The 22,768-nt window shown below is 44.7% G+C and overlaps 1 protein-coding gene across 11 annotated transcripts in view; it reads left to right on the forward strand.

Moving 5' to 3' along the window:
- Positions 1–53: 53 nt before the first annotated feature.
- The window catches only part of MKNK1 (MAPK interacting serine/threonine kinase 1), a 41,185-nt gene continuing 18,470 nt past the window's right edge, over positions 54–22,768 (forward strand). Inside the window, exons 1-6 of one of the 11 annotated variants that reach the window (XM_029948393.1) lie at positions 54–105; positions 5,391–5,486; positions 10,023–10,193; positions 16,368–16,474; positions 18,841–18,942; positions 21,012–21,109. In XM_029948393.1, coding sequence (XP_029804253.1) covers positions 10,030–10,193; positions 16,368–16,474; positions 18,841–18,942; positions 21,012–21,109 — 471 coding nt within the window. In that variant the 5' untranslated portion in view covers positions 54–105; positions 5,391–5,486; positions 10,023–10,029. Of the gene's footprint in view, positions 164–2,551; positions 2,611–5,390; positions 5,487–6,497; positions 6,517–9,747; positions 9,769–10,022; positions 10,194–15,392; positions 15,409–16,367; positions 16,475–18,840; positions 18,943–21,011; positions 21,110–22,768 lie in introns of those variants that run through there. The other 10 variants (XM_029948395.1, XM_029948396.1, XM_029948394.1 and 7 more) reach the window with 10 other exon arrangements.

Genomic DNA, 22,768 nt, shown 5'->3' on the forward strand with positions numbered 1-22,768 from the left:
CCCGCGACGTAGCCATCAGGGCGCATGCGCAGCTCCGCCCCTCTCTGGGCGGCCCGCCCCTCGGCTCTAGCACCGCCTCTTCCGCGTTCTCGGAGCGACCTGCAGGTGGGTGCGCGCGACCGGTCCTGCAGAGTGTCAGCTGAGGTAAAGGCGACCCAGTGAGGTATCCATCCAAGCAAAATGGGGCGGGTGGTGGTGGGGTCTGTGAAGGAGTCGGTGTGTCCGGGACAGGGCAGACAGGGCCTTCAGACCGGCCCGAGGTCACGATCCGATCGTGCTGTGAAGGGAATGCTGAAGGGGACGCTTGTTTAGGGCTCTCCTCAGGGACCCCGTCTGTGACCTGGCGGTGTTGCGGCCGTGGCGAGCTCAGGACGCAGCGTGTGTCCCCGGCCGGCGCTCGGCCGGTGCCTGAGGTCGAGATTAGGTCGTGACAGGTGTCCGAGGTCGGAGCTCAGTCAGCGGCCAGTTTGAAACTCAGCCCTTACCATGCTGTATGACTGGGCTCAAGGCGCAGGCAGTCCCACATCACAAATAGATTTTCACGTTAGGAGTTTATTATCTGTGTGTCCTACCTTATTTTAAAGTAAACTGTTTCCCTCTAAAAGCTCTTGACATGTGTGGGTCGCTGTACAGTGAGGAGAGATGATGTCAGGAGTAATCTCTTCTTAGGGAGTTTCCAGGCTACCTGTCAGGTGGTCAGTAGCGGATCAGAGCCCGGCGCAGGTGACACGAATGAGATGTTGGAAGTGCTTGACTTTGGGTTAGGTAGTCCTGGGTTCACATTTCACACCTGCCACTTCCTAGCTGCATGTTCTTGGGTCATTTCCCCTCTCGGAGCTGTGGTTTCTCTTGTATGAAAAGGGTATCATGGAGTCATTGTGAAGGTTCACTAGGATTACACATAACACCCAGAATGGCACCTATCGCAAAATGGGTGCTGAGTACATGGTAGCTGTGATTTCTAGGAACTAGGTCATTTTGGAGGGGAGAACGTTAGGCCCCAGGGGAAGAGTTGATGAGACCTAGGTCTTGAAGCCTCAGTGGACTTATAGACGAAACTGACCTTGTAGGATGGGAAGGGAACTGACGCTTATTGACCATGGCTCATGTGCCAAGCAGCGCCCAGGGCATTTGATGTATATTGTGTATTGTCACACTGGATCCTCAGCCACCTGCCTGCTGCTTTCAGCCCTACTACCCTTTGCTTCAGCCCCTCTAAAAAGGGCTAGGCTGGAAGTGATGTAAAGAGGAGACTCGGGCTTGGAAGTTCATATGGAGCCAGACCAGTTCAAGACTTTGGTGTCCCTTCCCCAGTTTCTCCCACCTCAGCTCTTGCCTTTTGTGATCCCAGAGTTAATTGTGTTCTTGACTTTGGGGAGCCTGTTAACTCTAGTGCTGTAGCAGATTTTGATGGTTAGAGGGCCTGGCAAGAGAGCACCCCTTAAACTTATATTGCATGAAGCTGAACCGTGGCAGAGAGAAGTTCTGTGAATAGGACCTGTTGGATTTCAGCACATGCATAAGTGTATGTGGCCTCCTGTTATGCAGTCCCGTAGTAATCTAGTACTGTGGTTCTTTTTGCCTCCTCTTCATGGGTGCCCATGTGATCTTCCTAAGACAGTGTTCTCATCATGTTACGTCTCTGCTCAGAAACCTTGGCAGGCTTCATTGCCTACTATACAGAGTCTGGACTCCTCAGCCGCACAGACAACCCCCTCTCCCCTACAATCTGTTCCCAAACCTATCTCCTGCCCTGTTTCCCTATGTTGTCCCAAAACTGTACCTATGTCTCAATCAAAAAAAACAAACAAACAAACAAACTAGTTTTTGTTCCTTAAACACTCCCTGCATGTTTCTTTGCTTGCACTTTCTTCCTGGTATTCCCTCCTCCTTTCTTGTCTTTCAAAGTCTGTCTCATGTGACCTTCTCAGTGAAGCCTCACTGTTCCCCTTGCTGGATTAGATGCCCCACCGCCGCTTCCATCTTCTATAGCAAGGGCTGAATGAACCTCAAATATAGCTCTGATTACTGTGTACATTGGGATATATCACCCCATGTGGACTCTGAGTACACTGGTGGTAAGGGACCATGTCTGTTTCACCCTCCTCTTCGTGGCACATAGTAGGCCTTTGCAGTGTTTGTGGTTGAGTGAGTCATTGACGTCTTTATGTACTTGCTTTGGTCTTTGTTTTATGAGCTTTCAGGTTCAGAATGGGCCTTTGTGTTTTTCCTTCTCTTTGTGCTAAGGAGAGCCCTTGTTTTGATTGATGATGCCCTAATTCATAGACATCAAAGGCAAGAACGTGCAGGAATTCTGTACAAGGCAGGATTCTTCATTGATATTATTGGTCTCTTGCCTTTGCTGTGAGTTTTGTTGGAAGGGAGGTGGTGCTCTGTTGAAGGACCTGAGCTGAGTGTGATATAGCTCATGCAGGGGAAAGCTCACAGGTGGCTTATTAATCTGCTGTCCTACCTTTGTTCTTGGCATTGGCCCTGGCCCTTTCCATCTGGAAACCAGCAGCTACAAATTCACATTTTCCCTTGTCAACAGCTTCAGCCCATGGAACAGAAGACTCCTTGATGATCATAGAAAAATACACATCATTGAAGGTAGAGGGATTTGGGAACCATCTGGTTCTACCTTTGATTTTACAGATGGGGAGAGGCCCCATGATGGGAAGGGCTTACTGCATAAAGAATCAGTCAGTGGCAGAGAGAGAACTAAAAGTGAAAGTCCTGGCTCTGTTTTTTTTCAATCCACTGACCTTGTTAATGTAATATCTAACATTTATTGAGCACTTACTAAGTGGTAGATACTATTTTAATGCTTTATATGTAACACCTTAAAACTCTGTTTATAGACTTGGAGACTGAGGCAGATGGAAATCATTCAGATCTAGTTTCTGATTCGACAACTGTGGTTCTTAATATGGTGGGGATGGCAGTCCTCTCCTAACCAGTGGGGTGGAATGGTTCTCCAAAGAGCTTGCTCGCAGATCACCCTACCTCTGTGAGTGAGAGATGTCCTCCCAGCAGTGTACCCCTATAACCTGGGGAGGTGTCTTGAGAGGAATCCAGGGTATGTTGAAAGAATAGATGAAAAAAGGAAAGCAAGCCAGTGAGTATCAGTTTATCATGTTTATCAGGCAAGGTGGTAAATGTAAAGTTCAGGATCAGTCCAGGATCTTTCTGTAAAGATTCCCAGTGAAGGATGGCAAGATTCAATTCAATGACAATATATTGAGCTCTTCCTATGTACAAAACCCTGGTATTGAGAAATATACACAGAGGAAAACAACACATTTCCTTCCCTTCTGTAAGTAATTGTCTTCTCAAAGCCTTCTCCCTCCAGTGTAGTTGGGAAGATAGATAAGTACATAAATAACTGAAATCAGACTGACTGTGGTAAATGTAGTAAGGAATGTAAACAAAGTGGGAGTTTGGGAAAAGGAGAAATCAATCTCAACATGACCAAAGGGGGTCTAGAGAAGGATTCCTGAAGGTGGAAATTTATGCTGGGCTTTGGAAGAAGTTCATTCCTATGAGAAGCTGCAGTGTGAGCATCGGTCTAGAGATGGAAATGAACAGGGGTGTGTGTGTGTGTGTGTGTTGGTGGAGAGGAGAGGAATGGGTAAGGAGAAGAAATAAGCTGAAATGGTGGATTGTGGCCAAAATGTAGAGGGGAGTTGGGAGAACATTAACATTTATTGAAGGTCTGCTATGCATTGTGGCTTGCAGTATGTTAGATGCTTTAAACACTATAATATATTTAATTCTCACAATCCCATAATGTGGGGATATTTATCCCCAGTTTAAAGATGAAGAAGCCAGACCTCAGAATGATTAAAGTGACTTGCCCAAGGTCAGGTAGCTAGTAAGTGGCAGGACTTGGTGTCCAAAGTGATGCGTGTTGGATTCCAAAGACCTATGTTCTTTCCATTATGCTGCAGGGCTCCTAATGCCATGACTAGGGTTCTGTTTACTCTGGCTGCATAATGGAGGCTAGTCTAGAGCAGAGAGGGTCCCAGAAGGAGGTCATCAATGAGGAGGCTGTTGGAATAGTTTGGTTCAGGTTTAAACTGTGAACCACCAGCCTAATATGGAAGCTGTCTGGTCCAGGCCTGCTTGATTGTGTGGGCATTTTTAGCAGCTGCTGTAGCAACATAAACCAAGCATGCTGCCGTCCTCTGCTAGTAGAATCTCAGAATCAGTTTAGAGAGGCTGCTGGCGCCCTTACATTTAAGGCATGGGTTCTAATGTGAGATTAGCAGGTCATTACAGAAGTGTCTGGGGAAGAAACCCATTTGGCAGATACTATTCCTTCATTTTCTCACCCTCACATTCAACAAAGAATCTGTAGTCGAGGAAAGAGAACTATACTCAGTCACTAGGCTGGTCCTAGTTATGCTCATTATCATTTGTGAGGTCTTGATCTCGGCTTCTTCCTCTGTAATATTGGATCTGTTTGGGTTCACTTCTGAGATTTCTTTTCTTGCTAATGTCATGTGTTGCTTTGCTCTTCCTGGCTTGAGGTAGTATAAAGAAGTGGCCAAGTTGGGGTGCCTGAGTGGCTTAGTCGGTTAAGCATCCAACTCTTGATTTTAGTTCGGGTCATGATCTCACAGTTTGTGAGCTTGAGACCCACATCAGGCTCTGTGCTGACAGCAGGGAGCCTGCTTCAATTCGCTCTCTCTCTCTCTCTCTCTCTCTCTCTCTCTCTCTCTCTCTCTCTCTCTCTGTACCTCCCCATCCCCATCTCAAAATAAATAAATAAGTGTTAAAAGAAGTGGTTGAGAATATGCACGTGGATTCCAAAAGACTAGGCTTTAAATCCCAGCCTCTCATGCTTCTTCTAGATTGACAATAGCCAGATGTACAGACTCCAGAGTTGGACAGGCTGGGTTTGAGCCCTGGCTGTATCACTTGCTAGCTGTGTGACTGGGGCAAGTTATTGAACCTTCCTGGGTCTCAGTTTGTTCATCGATAAATTGGGGATACAAATATTACCCACCTCTTAGGGTCCTATGAGGATTGAGGTAACTCATCTCAAACACTTAGCACAGTGCCAGCACATAGTAGGTGCTCAGTGAATGCCAGTTTTAATACCAATCATATTAATAATTATTAGTAATGTCTAGTTAGCTATTCTTTTCATAGAAATTATATTTATTAGGGCCATTTCCCCTACTGTCTGACTCTGACGTTGTTGCCTTTTCTTTCTTTCCATTGCCTCATCAGGAATCTTTGAAATAATAGATTGTTCTATCACAGAGCTGCAAAGTGTTACATGACAGAAAGTGCCTATAGGAAAGGGTCAGGTAAAAGTCAGTGGCTCATTAGAAAATCTTACCTGACTTGTGTTTTTACCCACCTCTCTGCATGGGAAATAGGAACAGAGGAGCATGCTTATTCCCTCACGAAGTGCTGAGGAAGACCCCTCCAGCTCGCTTGCCGGAAAGTACAGTAACAGTGTCTCTGGAAAAGTGGTATGTAATTTGGTTCTTCTTTCTCTCCAGTTTCAACCCCTTTGACCTTAACTTAAACCATTTCATCTTGTTCCAATTTCCATAAATATGGAAAATTTCCTTCTGATTTTAAAGGCGGGATGAGATCAAGGTTTTCTCATGAGAACCTTTTGTGTACTTAAAGCCAGAATCGAGTTAGGCCTCCTCTTCTCTTCTCTAGGCTAAGCAGCCTTGGTTTCTTTTACCTCAGTCTTAAAACCTATTTTCCATCGCTTGGATCACATTGGTCATGCTTCTTTTCTTTCTTTTCGGTTTTTCTGTTTCTTGGCAGTGACCTAGACTGCTTAGTCTGCTAATAAGAGTCCGACTAAAACAGTTTAAGGGAAGAATAACTTCAGGTGTTTTCATTCACTCATGAACATTTATTGAGTGTTTGCCCCATCCCAGGTCCTGTGCTAGGTGTAGCAGAGAGGAATCAGACATAGTCTTCACCTTGTCCCTAATTCAGGCTAAGGAGAGGTGTACGATGAAGTGTTACAGATGCTGTGATTAGATTAAACACAAATATGGAAGAGCTGGAAATTATTGAGGGCCATTAGGTAGAAACAGATAATCCATTTTGCCCAGACTATAGGTCAAGATTTCTGTAGGGGATTGGTAGGGCATAATGCAGAGGGGGTAGTCTGAAGCAAGGTTATGGAGGCCCTGAGTGACCGCACAGGAGCTTGGTTATTCCAGCGGCAATAAACACCCATTAGACATGTTGGAGCAAGGAAGTAACAGGCTCAGATTTGGAGTTTGGGACCAAGGACAGAGATACCACAAGCTTTAGTCTAATTGGCCCTCCACAGATGTTTTCAGAGTACTTGAAAGTAATACGACAGATCCCTTACTTGTAGACTGGCTTTTTTGCTCTAAAATTTTTATAGAAAAACTGGTTCTTAACTCTAGAAAAATTTCATTCCTTATATAGGGAGGAAGTTGATGAGGAACTGAGAGAGAATTGGATGCCCAGCATATATAAGACCCAGTGGCAGGCCGATGTGTGTAGGTATGGTCTGACCACATTTTTATTTTCCCAACCCTACCCAAGGCAGAGGTCCAAGAAGGAGGAAAGGGGTCCAGAACTCATCAGGGTATTTGGTAAGCCATTGATGAGAAGATTCAGGAAGTATGAGAGTCAGAAGTTCTTTCTGAGGAGGAAAAGAGGCCCAGAAGAATTTGAAATGGTACCAGAAGGAATGAGGGCTAACCAGACACTTAGAATCCTGGGTCATGAATCAGAAAACCTTCAAATTCTATCTCTCTGCCTTTGTAATTTGCTATCAGTTTATTCCTTCTGGCTGCCCAGTTGTGGTTTACAGAGTGCTCTCCAGGGACACAGCTAATGTGGGGAAGCCATATCTCAAGCTAGAGTCATAACTGCTATTTATGGAGTGCCTGCTCTGTGCCAGCTTATTGTGCCATGAACTTGAAACATGAACTCATTTAATTCTCACAATAAGCCTGAGGTGTAGGTATTCTTGCCCTCGCTTTAGAGATGATGACGGTGAAGCAGAAAGGTTAAGTTTATTATTTCCAAGGCAGCCTCATTAGTAAATGGGAAAGTCAGAATCTGAATCTAGGCCCTAATGGCTCAAAAGCCCATATATTTCCTACCTCCCCAGCCCGTGAGTAGTTCCAGACAGCAGAATAACACAAAATCTATGAAAGAATTCTGAAGATTATTTTTACTATAAGCCTACTAGAGGTAGAAATGAACAGAGGTGTGTGTGTGTGTGTGTATTGGGGGAGGGGAAATAAACTAGGTTGGCAAACTCTGGCCTACAGGTCATATCTGGCTCACCACCTGTTTTGTATGAACTAAAGAATTCTTACATTTTGGGGGTGCCTGGGTGGCTCAGTCAGTTAAGCCTCCGACTTTGGCTCAGGTCAGATCTCACGTTTGTGGGTTCAAGCCCCGCATCAGGCTCTGTGCTGACAGCTCAGAGCCTGGAGCCTGCTTCAGATTCTGTGTCTCCTTCTCTCTCTGCCCCTCCCCCTCTCATGCTCTGTCTCTCTCTGTATCAAAAATAAATAAAACATTTTTAAAAATTTAAAAAAAAGAGTCCCTTTAAGAATTCTTACATTTTTAAATGGTTGGGGGGAAAATTCAAGAGAAGATTAATATTTTTGATGGGAAAATTACATAAAATCCAAATTTCAGCATCCAGTCAGGCTTCACAGAAATAGACCCACAGTTGTTTGTTTACATATTGTCTATGGCTGCTTTTACTTTACAAAGGCAAAATTCAGTAGTCACAACAAAGACCATGTGACACAGAAAGCCTAAAATATTTACTATCTAGTTCTTTGTAGAAAAGATATTGATGGGGCTCCTGGGTGACTCAGTTGGTTAAGTGTCCGACTTTGACCCAGGTCATTATCTCACAGCTCATGAGTTCAAGCCCCACATCCGGCTCTATGCTGACAGCTCAGAGCCTGGAGCCTGCTTCAGATTCTGTGTCTCCCTCTCTCTCTCTCTCTCTGCCTCTCTCCCACTTGTGTGCACGTGCACACGCGCTCTCTCTCTTTCCCTCTCTCTCTCAAAAATAAATAAATAAACATTTAAAAAAAGTTGGCCAAATCCTGGAGTGTCTGGGTGGCTCAGTTGGTTAAGCATCCGACTTCGGGTCAGGTCATGATCTCATGGTTTGTGAATTTGAGCCCCGCGTCGGGCTCTGTGCTGACAGCTAGCTCAGAGCCTGGAGCCTGTCTTCAGATTCTGTATCTCCCTTTCTCTCTGACCTTCCCCTGCTCACACTGTCTCTCTCTGTCTCTCAAAAATAAAAAAATTAAAAACATTAAAAAAAATTTTTTTTAATTAGCCAAGTCCTACTATAGGTAGCAAGAAGCAACCAGTGGCAAGACTAAAGGCAAAGATTTGAAGTTCAAAGGTGATCAAAAATGTCCTTGGAGGTGTGGCCATAAGGAGAGAGAGTGTAACCTGAGCCTCATTGGGCCCTGGAAATAATTTCATTGGGCCACAGAAATAAAAAGTACAACAAAAAGGTTAATTGTATGTGCCAGCATTCTATATTGGACAATAAAGAAATATTTTATGGATGAAGTAACTTAGATATTTACTAAAGCCCTTTTTTTGTGTCCGATACTCTGTTAGATACTAGAAATACAAAGATGAAAAAGGGATGTCCCTGCCTTTAAGGAGCTTATAGCCTAGTGGACAAGCCACGCATGCATGTTAATAGCCAACTCTGTGTATAGCATGGTATGGATTTGATGAAATGTTTGATGAAGTAGAAAAAAGAGCCAGGGACTGCTGTACTTTGTGGAACCACTTTCAGTAATTCGTGAGGGGCCCTGAAGGATGAATAGGTCTTCTTTTCAAGAAGCACTGTACCAGGCTGAGGGAAAGCCTGACCATGTGAATATTTGAAACAAAGAGGTTAGAGGAGAAAGAGACACTGGAAATAATTTAGAAACATTCTGTGGCTGGACAGCTGGCAGGGTGAGATAACTTGATAGAGAAGAAGGGAGAAGGGGAAGGATGGGGGTTGAGACAAGTCCAGTTTGGGACACGTGATTTGAGGTAATGGTGAAACATATCCGGCTTCCAGTTCAAAAACCGTTTTAGGGGCACCTGGGTGGCTCAGTCAGTTGAGCGTCTGGCTTCGGCTCAGGTCATGATCTCATGGTTCATGGGTTTGATCCCCGCGTCAGGCTCTGTGCTGACCACTAGCTCAGAGCCTGGAGCCTGCTTTGGATTCTGTGTCTCTTTCTCTCTCTCTGTCCTTCCCCTGTTCTTGCTCTGTCTCTGTCTCGCAAAACTAAATAAATGTAAAAAGCAAAACAAAACAAAACAGCCTGTTTTAGAAATGTTAGCACAGGGGCCCAGAATTCAGACTTAAACTGCATGGTCAGAGCTTTTCTGCTGGGAAAAAGGGAAGTAGAGACTCATTTTGTAGAGAAGTTGACAAATTGGCTTTGACACAGGATAGCTAGAGCCACCAGTTTGAAAATAGCAGTGGACATGTAGAAAATGACATCATATGGAAAACTGGCGATAATTATGCACTGGGCATGAAACCTTGCTTGTGTTTCTACTACCTGCTGCTCTCGGCATCTACTCTTATCTTTCTGGCTCTGCTGCCTCCTGCCTGTGAGACCTAGACCTGGCCACTAAGAGGTAGAGCCAGAACTCATTCATTCCTAAAAACATGGACGACAGAGAAGTGTCAGCTTTTACCTTCTGCGGGCTGCTGCTTGGCGAACATAGCTGTCCAGAGCTGTCATCCAGGCCCAGGTGTGGACCCCCACAGTGGAAACAGAATCTGAAAACTTTTACTCAGACCCTTGCTAAATCTCCAAATGCTTGGTGTCAGCATTTTCAAATGCTCAAATGTCTAATTTTAAAGATGGGAAACTTGTGACGGTCTTGTGTATATCTACTTACAGGCATAACACATAGGTTTGGGGAACATGTAGGGTGATCTTTATCTTCTTTAGTATTTTAAAGAAGTCAGACTTTTATATCTTTTCTGTTTCTGCTTTTTTAAGGATTTTCATGCCAGATGAAGCAAAAGCCAGTGGAGAACTGAAGAATGTGTGCTACCTCCAGAGGCTATTGAAGCGCTGCTGTAGCTGGAAGACAGCCGCCCTCTGCCAGGAGCATTATTTCCTTATTTTATCTCAGTTTACGGAGGATTTACTTCTCGGAAGCTGGGCAAGGTAAGCTGGATGCAGATTTCATTTAACCTTTTAGATTGTTTTGGGTTGAGATTACCTGATACTTCCAGAGGGACGGATAGGTCAGAGATTTTGGTATTCAGTGAGCAACTAGGTTTAACTAGACTGCCCGGCATGCCTGAGACAGTTACTTAGTAGGGACAAGCACTTTTCTGCCAGAATACAATGGTAGAGAAGGTCACAAGGAAAGCCAAACAGTAAGTAAAACATATTTATTTACTTTTAATTATAAAAGTAAAACAACCATACTGTAAATAACAAAATCAAATAAAACAGAGGTGTGAAAAGTTCTGTACCCACCCAATTTCATTTCTCAAAGTAACCATTGTTAATAATGGCTTGAGATGTATCTTTTTTTTTTTTTACTGTATACTATTTGTGACATATATGATGCTACTTTGAAGTGTTCTCTCTTTTTTTAATGTTTTATTTATTTTTGAGAGAGAGAGCGGGAGCAGGGGAGGGGCAGAGAGAGAAGGAGACAGAGGATCCAGAGCTGGCTCTGCACTGAGAGCCGTGAGCCCAATGCGGGGCTTGAACTCACAAAATGTGAGATCATGACCTGAGCCAAAGTCAGACACTCAACCACCTGAGCCATGCAGGTGCCCCTAAAGTGTTCTTGAATACCTGCGGCTTCATCATGCCTGGAAGGTTATAAATAATGCCTTCATTGTAGATTGGGTCAGATGAGGGTTGGCTGAGGATAGTTTTAGTCTGATCTGTGAGCTTTTTTACTCCTTGCTGCTGTGTGTCACCCTTCTTTATCTGAAGCTTCCCAGTGGTTTCTCCCCATTCCTAACCAGCTCTTCTTCCTGAATTCTCCCCTTCTTTGGTGGTATCACTGCTCTTAGGGTTACCTGACTTTAGTTAATAAACATAGCTTCATAAACATATACTGAGGTCCTCCTCTGTGCTGGATCCCTGCTGGGCAGTGGGGACAGAGAGAAAATAGGCCCCATCCCTTCCATCAAAGGGCAGTCATCTTTGATTCCTCCACCATCTCCAGTCACTTGGCAAGCAAGACTAGGACCAGTTCTGCCTGTGTGGCTTCACCCCCTCACCTCTTTCTCCCATTCTGTCCCGACCTCTGTGACAGGCCTTCCTGGCCATCCTGCCTGCTGCAGCAGCCTCTCTCCACTCCCCCAGTCCCCGTCTGGCCTCCAGTCTGTTCTGCATATCACAGCCAGTTTCATGGCCCAGTCCTTCCCCATTGTTCACAAGTGTGCTCTGCTGACCTTGGGGGTTCTTTGAAACCCTTTCAGGGTATCTTTGACAAGGTCAAAACTCTCTTCTGAATAGCACTAAGATGTTATTTGTTGTTGCAAAGCAACAGTGGGTAGAACTGCTGGTGCCTGAGCAGGAGCACTTCCAGACAGCGGCACGAAGTGTGCTAGCAGCCTCTGTATTCCTCATTGCTACACCCCCAGCTTTTTACAAAATGCCATTTCCACTTACGAACGTCCTGATGAAGCAATAAAAAGTAGTAATTTTAGTGAATCTCAGCCCTTGAGTACACATCTTGTTAATATTCTGGGTGACAGAATGGAAACGCTCACAAAGCACTTCTGTGCCTGCTGACATACAAGGGTTGTCTCAAGGCAGAGCGCCAGTGGGATTTTTGTATTACAAGCTGAACTCTTCATTTTTACTTGAAAGAAGGACTGAGGCTTGGTGGGGCTGCAAAGTAGATAGGGACCTTGGAGGGCCTTGCAGGCCACGTTAATAAGCCTGCATGATCTGACTTCAGCCTGCCCTTTTCAGCTTTTTATATCATCCTGCTCACACAAATCCAGTCCTTCACTCCTGCTTGCTCTTTCTAAAGCACACACTCCCTTTACCCGCTCCGCCCTTCCTCTGATCATTCCTTCCACCAGGAGATGCAGTAACAGCTCTGGACATTGTTTGTGATCCCAGAGTCAGAACAGAGGAAGAAGATGGGCCTGACTCCAGACCCTTTGCCTGTGGGAATCTAACTGTCACAGCCCTGTTGGTGGCCTGTTGTGAATGGCCACCCTGCTGGCACCCTGGGGAGCCTCACACTGCCCCTTTCACAGAGGTTGAATGAGAATCTACAGTCTGCCTACTAGTAGCTGACCAGACTGCAGCACTCAGCACTCTTGGGAAAAACCTGTGAAATACCCTAGCCCCTTGGAATCACACTCCCAGACTATCGTCCGAGTGAGCTGATTTCACAGCTGGCTCCTTTCATCTGCCATGCGTTAAATTTGACTAGCTTCCGTTGGAATGTACCTTTTCCTTGACCTTGTCCCCTATGTGGTAATAATCCATCAGAAACGAAATCAACCAACTAATAGTTCAGGTGGAAGAACCACGTAGCCTTGTACCTGATACCTGAACTGACATGAAATAATGTGGTTGGACTGGTTTGTAGCTCATCCTCCATAGTATGCCAAAGCACAAAATACAAAGTTATCTCCAAGTAAGACAGAGAAAATTTTGATAAATCAGATTTCAGATTAATATAAAAATGTGGTGATAATGCCTTTGTATTTATGTAAACTAGAGCAGGACTGCCCAACCTTTTTGACATCAGAGCACACACAGAAAATGATATTGTTCAGCCCAGTGAGGGGATCGATACCTCATTCACAGCACATCAGTAGGGAAGCTCTGTGCTACGGTTTCTAAATAAAAGCATTCTTGTTGATGCCTGGCTAACTGACTGGCTACCCCTCCTGTCTTTCAGCATTAATGTTTAAATATAATATTAATAATATTTAATATATGAAGTAATATTAAATGTACTTATAATAATATAATAGTTAAAAGCTCCAATTTTAAGCCAGTCTATCTAGATTTAAATCCTAGCTCTGCCACTTACTTAGCTCTGTGACAATGGACAAATTAATTACTTAATCTCTTTGTAGCTCAATTTCTTCATCTGTAAGGTGCAGATAATAATTATCTCCTAGAGTTATGAAGATGAAATAAGTTAGGATATGTAAAATGTGGTGTTTGTAAAATGCTTGGGATGCTGCCTGCCATGTGAAGAGCACCACGTGAGCGTGCTTGCTGTCACTAGTCATTGTGTGCGTCGTGGCTGCGAGTACTGCGCCTTCAGGGATGTAGGTGTTCTGGGCTCCGGCTCAGATCCACCCTCACTGCCTCCTCCTTGGCCTCACATTTGTCAGTCTTGGCTCTTCCTTAAGAGTGTCCACCCCCTTCCTTTCATTTCCTCGGGTCTCCATTGTTTGGGGGCCTCCAGCAGCCGGTGACTGAGAAGGCATCACTACAAACAACTGTGCTCATCACCTCATTCTCACCACGGTTCCTTCTCTGGAGAGCCCTTGTGACTGAGGGAAATAACTCTTACAGGGTGGGAAGAGGAGTAAACCATAGACTCTGAAGAGAACCCTCAAGTACTTGGGAGAGGAGCGTGAGCTAAATTTGCCAAGCTGAGTTAACCAGCCAAGTCATGTTCTTAGGGCGGAAATGATCTTTTTTGGTATCACATAGCAGATGTAGGAGCTGGTCAGTTCTCTGAAGGTTCAGTCAAAACATGGAGGACAGGTGATTTGGGGGGACAGTGTGGCTCATAAGGCTTTTTGGAGAAATGACAGTTCTTGCAGAGGCAGGCCTTGGGGTCACCTGGGGAGAGAACCGAGGATGATGGTACTTGCCTGTCAGGAACATCTGTTGCTGTTGCAGAGTCCCATCCGGGTGAAACCCCTCAGTCCCTCCTCAGCTGCTCCCGGAATTCTGATTTGCGCTGACCAGCCATGATGCTTCTCTTCAGGCTTAGCACATGCTCTTTCTCTGTCTCTCTCCTGAGACCTCACCCTGGCCAATTCCCGCTCATCCCTCAGATGTCAGCTTAGCTGTTCCTTCCTCTAGTTTGATGCCTGTCTTCTGCTCCTCGGCACCTGCTACTTCCTGTCACACAGCACCTGTCCCACTCTATTAAAACTGTTTTATACATCAGTGGATTTAAGGTCCTAAGGGCAGAGACCATGTCTTCTCTTGTATTCTTCCTGTCTAGCATTGGACAATCTGTAGGTACCCAGTAAATACGGTATTTGCTGAATGAGTAAGTCAGCGGTGCTCTTACGTTGTGTCTTCTTTGACCCTCACACAGCCTGGTGGTGCAGACAGCCTGCACCTCACTCTGACCTTTTCCAGTACATGAGGAAATGGCTATTTAGTGAAGCCAAGCAAGCTGCCAAGTGCACACAGTGCTGGACAGCTAGGATTGAGACCGATATCTAGCAGACTCAAATGCTCATTGCATCATATTGTCATATTGGTTTTTACAGAATTTTTCCTTTTAAAAAATAAGCATTTAAAAAATATAAAAATTAAAATAGTATTCTATGTTGTTTTCCAGTATTGTAAGAATAACATCTTTAGGGCACCAATTCCTGAAGTGTCTTTTCCTCACTGAACGTTGAATTTAAACATAGAGAAATCTACATACAGTTTTAAATATTATATAATCAGATTCTAATTGCAATGTGTGTTAGAGAAAACTGCATATTTTATTGAAAATAAAACTTGGCTAAAATAGTAAGAATATTAAAAAGTAACACGTTTCATTATATGCAACTTGGAGAATGCTGAAAAATGTAAAGCAGAAAATAAAAATCACCCCACCACACAGAGAAAACTACTATATAGATTAGAAACGTCCTGGACTCGAAAGGTAGCACTGAGTTTGAACCCATTAAACCACTCACTAGATGTTTGATGTTTGGTAGATTTTTTAACCTCTGAGCCTCAGTTTCCTCATCTGAAATAATGGTAAAACATTTACCTTGTGGGATTATTGTAAAAATTAGAATTATTGTAATGTGTGTAAAATACCTAGCATGGTGCCTAGCACATACTAAGCACCTTTTCAAATTGTAGAAGTGTTAACATTTTTGTGTATTTCTGTCTGGTATTTCTATATACATGTGGACATACAGATTTATCAGTATGCCATTGGGTCATCACAGGCTTGTTCGAAAAGGCAGGTATTATTTCAAAACCTACCCCACTGATGAAGAAACTGAGGCTCAAAGAGGCAGGGTAGCTTGGCATAGCCTTGGTAGTATGTCTGGTAATCTCTGAGCCAGGATTCTTACCTTGGTCTCCTGATGCCAAGCTCACGTCTTCCCTGTCAACAGTGTGCGTCCCCTCCAGCTCCACCTCCACCACTACACAAATGGTAGACCATCGAGCTCTGACCAAAAGCAAGGTAAGGGCTGGAGGCAGTGAAAGTACTGGGAGCCTACATACCAGCCAGGGTCTGTCTGAAAATTTAAAGGAAATACTCACTTTCTCTTCTAAAAGAACAGACACACTGCCCAATCCTATAGCAGGCACCAGACTTCCGGCTAGAAAGGCAAGAACCTCCTGGGTCATGGGGCTTTTTCTCACAAGGAGTTTGTCAGAGAACTAATAGAACTGAACAGCCTTATGCTGCATTGTCTGTAAGGCAGAGGTGTGCTCACATTTCTTTCAGCGTGTGTCCTGGTTACTTAAAGGGCCTGGATGACATGCATGCACTTGACACTAAGAGTGTGCATTGTTTCATATCATTGCACTTCAGAGCACATTTTCTGATAGCGGATAGGTATCTGATGCTGTGCCATGGCTTATAGGAGATGCAGAGATGAACAGGCCACATTCCTGGCCCTTAGGAACACTGGCGAGAGCTCAAGGCTGTCAGTGCTCAGCACTAAATGCTGTCAGTGCTCTCGTAGAACTTCTAGCAGGGTGTTTGGGAGCAGCGGAGGAGCAATATCAGTTCTGTGCAGTAGTACAATCTGTTTGCCTGGTGTCTGATTTCCAAAGTGTTGGTACAAACTGACCTCATTCAAAGGGGCACAGACTTCTGAGCTGGCTTTTGGTGGCCAAGAGGACATCGTGGACCAAGGGAAGGAGGTGAGCCAGGAACCAGCGTGATTGTGGAGCCTTACACCCTGAGGAAGCTTTCATTAAATGATTGCACAATTAATAAATTAAGGACCCACAGCCCTGGCTAGTGGACCGTGATAAAATAGGGTTTATGGACAGGCTCCAGATGGGGACCTATAGACCCCTTTGTAAGATAAGGACACGTCTCCCCTCCCTGTGTAAACAGGGAAGTTAAGCATGTTTGGTTTTGTTTTGTTTTTTTACTTCACTGTCTTCCTACATTTTTTTTCTTCCTAGTTTCAAAAACAACTCTCCTACAACAAGTTCTGTTTCCAAGGAAAGTGTTAACCATTTGTCCCTTCTGGCGTACCCTCTTCCATTGAAATCCATGCAGAATAGTCCAGGTACTCTATCTTTGTGTGTGTGAAGCCATAAAATCTAATATTGAGTATGCGGCGGTGCTCAGAGGTATGATTCTTCCACAAGAGGCTCCCTCAGCCCTGCTGTGGTAAAAACCAAGTGTAAATTGCCGTGAACAGGGTTTTCTAGTTAGAGTCATAAGTATGTCTGAGCATCCCCTGTGAATTATAATGCTGCCAGCTCTCTTGCTGCTCCTCTGCATTGCCTGCCTTTCAGCTGTTTTGCTTGTCTGCAGGCCCTCCATCAGAGTGCAGGCAGGGGAAGGGGAAAGAAGTGAATCCAAAGTCGGGCTGCTCTGCACTTGCCTCGAAGCTCTGATGAGAACGTAGATGGGGACAAGGACACTGACTGTACACGAGGGCAGGGCGAGAGGGACAGCGGTCCCTCCTCCTCAGCCTGCTGTTCCCATGGCCAGTGCCCTTCCCTGGGCTCCTCAAGAGCCCCGTATGTTTCATTTCTGTAGAATTTCTCACTGTGTTGGGCAGCTTTTCCCCTTTCATTTACCCTGGGGAGGGTAGATATTGGGTGCTATGCTGATTCAAGTTGGATTCTTTGAATTCATAGCTAGCTGCAGTCCCCAGATTTATCTTGTGCTTGAAGCTATTGGCCAGAGTACTATTTTTGAGATCCTCTGTGGACTCCTTTTATCCATATGTTTATCTGTTCTCTAAAGTATCATTGGGGGCACCTGGTGGCTGAGTCGTTTGAGTGTTTGACCAGGTCAGGTCATGATCTCACAGTTTTCGAGTTCGAGCCCCATATTGGGCTTCCTGCTCTCAGCACAGAGCCTGCTTTGGATCCTCTGTCCCCATCTCTCTGCCCTGCCCTGCTTGCCCTCTCTTTCTCTCAAAAATAAATAAACATTGAAAAAAAATTTTAAGTGAAATATAATTGAAAATTTGCTGTCATCAGATCCAAGAACAGGTGGCAGAATGCTCCCAAACTGGGCTGTCAGACGCTCAGCTGCCTAACCATGCTTTCTGGGCTGTGGTGTCAAGTGCCGTCGCTCTGCTTTCTCTTAATGGCTTCTGTTGTGTACCTGCTTCTGAGAACCATGTATAGATGTACATTGGCTCTAATCAATCTTTCTGAGCAGACTTGCCATTTCTCTGACTGTATTCAGCTGGGGTCCTCCGAGAAGAGAGTGGGCTTTTCCCCTCAATGGGCAAAGAGCCAGCTTCCATTTCAAAATCTCTTAGGAAAAAAAAAATCCAACAAGCCAGAGCCTGTGTTTATTGAAGGTTGGTCTAAAAGTCTCTCACACTGAATGCCCCACCAGTACCCGAGCGCCTCTATTTTAGGAGGATGTAAAGGTTTAATCACCCTGGTGGGGATTTAGACCCAGAGACTTCAGAGAAATCTTATTATTTCTAACTGCAGGCAAAGAGTATTAAGGCTTCACTCTGCATCAGGGGCATGACATGTTCTATAAGTAATTTATCTTTAACAGGGGAAGGCCCTTACTAGAGTGTCTTAGAAACAGTGCTGTGATTGGGCCCTGGTTCCCTGTGCCCCCTTTCTCTTTCCCCTCATGTCTCCTGCTTATTCTTTCTGTCCCTACCCTTTCCTGCCCAGTGTGTCCAGTGTTGAAATGCCTGCCTCACAAATCCTCCCTTGAACATGGGGAGCCTCCCTTTAATCTGCTGTCCAGTAAGAGATAATGATGTTTTTGCAATTAATGACCTCATCCAGCAGCCTGATATAGACCTGTGGACTGCAGACTTCTGAATGGACCCTATATGCATCCTCTCAAATAAGGAGGTGAAGGGAAGGGGAGAGTGTGCTCGGGGCTACACAGGTACTCAGGTCTTTGGTCTTAGACATGAAGTGATTCAGGGCCATCCTCAACCCCATCCCCTGCCCTATTGTACCTCCAGAGGCTGCTCCCCTGAAGGCCTGTGAATCTATGTGCATATCCACTCAGATGTTACTGCGCATATGATTTCATTTGCATGGGACCATCCCAAGCCCACACCCTGGGTCCTGCCTTTCTGGTGCTGAGGCAGGAGGACGTCACAGGTGCGACTCTGCTTATAGATTCATTGTTTTTGTTGGGAACTATAGTTTGACTTGTGGTGATCTAAATCCATTGCTAATGAGCTTGGTTAAAGCAGGTTCTGCGATCCTCTTTTAATCTAGCCTGTCTGTCTGAGTTCCTTTCCGCAGTTAATGATCTATAATGGTTTTGCCTTTAGTTTTGCCTCCTGGGTCAAAGAAATCAATAGTCCACAGAGATATTTAAAAACCATCAGTGTAAAGCTCCTGGGTCCCACCCTCCTCTTTTTCCTTCTGGGTGAACTTATGGCTTGATCAGTACAGTGATGTTTCCCTTACATCTCTTTTCTCCCAGAGATGGGCAGCAGCGAGCCCTTTCCTGTTGCAGAAGGTGACAAGAGGAAAAAGAAGAAGCGGAAGGCCCGGGCCACTGACTCCTTACCAGGGAAGTTTGAAGGTTGGTCACATGACTTCTCAGATCTGGGCCTGTGGCTCTCCCACATGGCATTCTTGTAGCCCATGGATCTAGGTTAGGGGATGCATCATCTGAGAGCCGGCTTGTGCTTATCTGTGCAATAGGGATGCTTTCAGCACTTCATCAGGGGAGAGAAAGAGCAGCCCGTCAGACTTGTAGATGGAGTGAGATGACTTGGTGTGTTTCAGCCCTTTTCTGATGTGATCTTTGCCCCAGCTTGCTCCTGCAGGGGCTGCTAAGAGGTAGAACAAACTTGTAAGAGGACGAGAGAACACCTAGGGCCACAGCTCCAGATGAAAGTTAAATCTTCTATAAGCAGAGGATTTGACTCCTAGAGATTGCAGCTAGTTGTGCTGGGTGAGTTCGGCTCCATCTTAAGAGTTCATGCCGTGTTCAGGGGACCTGATGTTGGGTCATGGAAGACTCTGATGCCACTTGGTTGTGAAACACAGACTCAGTGCTGGTCTTGTTATTGCTGGACATGTGAGGAGATGAAGTGAATCACTGAACGCTTCTGCAAGGGACTGAATGGATTAGCAGCTACTCTAGGGGTGACACCCCCCTTCCTTCACTTACTGTGTTTCTTTCATCGTGAGACCTGAAATAGCTTCCCCTTATGGGCCCTCTTTCCAATGTTGCAGATACACTAGTGAGTTGATTGTTTTGTATGGTGATTCTAATAATAGGCTCTTTTATGAATAAATCAGGAATATTTGGACTTCCAACCCTCAACCTATCCTGACATGTATGAATGGCTAATGCCAAAGTATCCATTGTGAGAGAATCATGTTATTTAAAATATGTACAAACAACAATGTACGTGCTTATAAGCAGTCACAAGACCAAACTGTGATGGACCCAGGAAGGTACTTAGTGTAGGGGTTGTCTTTAACTTAAAGAGTAGACATCTGTGTATAGGAGGGGCACAGGGGTTGATAAAGGCCTCAATGTTTTTAGAATAATTTCCAAACAACAGGTCTTGCCCTTTCAGTGAACATGAGAGGATTTCCTGTTATTCGAGGATAGCTTGTGCAATTATAGGCTTCTCATGCTAAGAGTGATAAAAATCTAATTTCATGGCTTATAAGTGTTCTGCTCACCCTGTGGGTTTAACACTAGGCTGCCTTGAGAGGAAAAAAAAAACAGAAGAATGGAGGTCAAGGGAGGAGGAGGTGAGCTCAGCAGAGGCCTCAATGGAGCTATGGCTTCCTTAGGAAGGACTCAAAAAGTTTGTGCTATTTGTGAGCTTGGACAGGTTACTATATGTGCTTTCAATCTGGGCCTAGTCCTCTGCTAGAACTACCCTGACTCAGCACCCTAAAAACCTCGAGGCATCCGTTTGCATCCTACTTCTGTCTCCTGCTTCCTGTGGGTGACTTCCGGAAACTTCTGAGAAACCTCCAGTGACTTCTGTGTGTGGTGTAAAATAGAACAGTGCTTTGTTTCCTTTTGTATCACCAGTGCCTAGCACAGACCTAGGCACAGAACAGGTGCTCAACAAATGAGTAAATGAATGAATGATGTCTATTTGAATCACAGTCCTTCTGTGAGGACCCCCCAGTTTCCCTAAATAGGTTTAACTTTTCCCTCCTCTTGTTCTTTTTCACTGTGTCTTTTCCCTTTATAATTGTACTTACTACTGCCTGGTTTATTCTGGGGTCATTTGTTTATATGTCTGTCTTCCCACTGAACTATGACCCTCAAAGGGCAGGGACTATACTGTGTTCGTCACTCTGTCCCTACTATGAGTTTAATATGTTGTCTGGCATATAGTAGATGCTCAGGAGGTGTGGGCTGAACTGAAACTCTTTCACTGAGCTCATGTCTAAAAAGAGGAACAGGATGCCTTCGATGTGGTCTGGTTGTTGCGAAACTGAGTCCTCAGATGGCTGAGACAGCTAAGGGTCTTCCTCGTCACTGAGTGCTGTGGAGCCATTGTGTGTCCCTAGGCTATCACACAGGGAATGTGGAGTGGCAGAAGCTCCTCTTCCCAGTTTCACTTGCAATGGCGTGACTCATCTCGTAACAACTCTCCCCCATTTCGCTTCTAGATATGTACAAGCTGACCTCTGAATTGCTTGGAGAGGGAGCCTATGCCAAAGTCCAAGGTGCCGTGAGCCTGCAGAATGGCAAAGAGTATGCCGTCAAAGTGAGTGTCTAATCTGGATGCTAGGCTTTACTTTACAAGTAGACGTTGCTTGTCCTAAGCCAAGTAAATTTTATATTCTGCCATATGGCAACTCAATAAAAATGGGGGCTCCAAAGCTATACTCACTGGATTCAACTCTTGGTTTCTCAACTTACTTGCTGGGTAACATTGGGCAAGTTACTTAACACTCTGTCCTTCAGTTGCCTTATCTGTAAAATGGGTATAATAATAGAAACTATATACTATTGATGTAGGGATTGAGTAAATATGTGTAAAGTGCCTAGAACAATGCCTGGCCAGTAATAAGCTGCTTCTGATTATTCTGAAAAATAAAGTAAGTTCAGGGAGTAGACAACCAGACTTGGAATTAGAAGGCCTACCTGAATCTCTGTTTTAACAAACTACTACTTGACTTTGGGCAAGTCACTGAATCTGCTTAAACCTCAGTTCCCTCTCTAAAATGAAGATAATAACCTGCCCTTCCTATCTCATGAACTGATTATTAGATGAAAATAAAAATGAACTGGTAGACTTAGAGACCCTATAAATTATAAAATGCTGTAAAGTGATGTGTAATAATGAGGACTGAGCACTCAGCTTTGGGGCAGAGGAGGTGGCTCCTTGCTACATGGCCTTGGGGGAACTCGCTGTGCCCCTCTGTGCCTCCATTTGCCGGCTCCACGTGGAAGAAGGAATGGATCTGGATCATTGATTCTCAAAGTGTGGTTCCTGCACCAATAGTGTCAGCATTGCCTGGGAACTTGTCAGAAATTATAAATTATCTGGCTCCATCCCAGACCTACCAAGTCAGAAACTAGTGGGAGACCCAGCAGTTTGCTTTTAGCCAGCTCTCCAAGTCTCTCTGACACTTGCTGAAGTTGGGGAAGCCCTTATGTAGGACCACTTTACATTTATTGTGGATCAGAATCATCTAGAGAGCTAACAGCACAGAGACCCAATTTTCTTGATAAAGGATAGGGTCTAGGTCTTTATTGTTGTTGTTGTTGTTGTTTTACCAAGTTCCCTAGCTGATTCTTATACCACTAAACTTTGGGAACCACTGATCTAGAAACAAGGTCTCATTAAATCCAAGGGGGAAATTCAAGTGTATTTCACATCATCCACCAGAATGCCCAGGTCAAAGTGCTGCCTTATACAGGCAAACCCAGCCAAAGTGGCCCCTGAAAAAAATGTTTCTTCTTTTAACTAACTGGCTGTAGTCCCAGCTGTGGATTAATGAAGGTGAACACTTCTGCTAAGCCACAGTCCTTTTTGCTGGAGTGTTGCTTCATATGGTAACAAAAGTATTACCTCAGTTCCTTTTTGGAAACATCAGTATAAATTACAAATAACTTTTTTTAAAAGATGCTCAATTGTGGCAATAAATCACAAATACGAACTGATTTTCAGAGGTTTGGGGATACTAACCCATCCATCCAGACCTATTTCTTCAGGGTTGGATCATAAGAGGGAAATCTGGTCCTCTGTGCCTGCCCCCAGGATCTTTGGTGCAAACACCAGGACCCTAGCTTGGTAATTCTCTGGACTGAGCAGTTTGGCCCACGTCTCCTATCCCTCTTGTCCTTTGGAAGCTCCCTAGAGATGTGCTACTTCTGCCAGCATGGCCCCACAACATTAGTTTTATTAGAGCTTCCCTAC

Source organism: Suricata suricatta, chromosome 8, assembly GCF_006229205.1.
Source record: "Suricata suricatta isolate VVHF042 chromosome 8, meerkat_22Aug2017_6uvM2_HiC, whole genome shotgun sequence".
NCBI classification, from domain to species: domain Eukaryota; kingdom Metazoa; phylum Chordata; class Mammalia; order Carnivora; family Herpestidae; genus Suricata; species Suricata suricatta.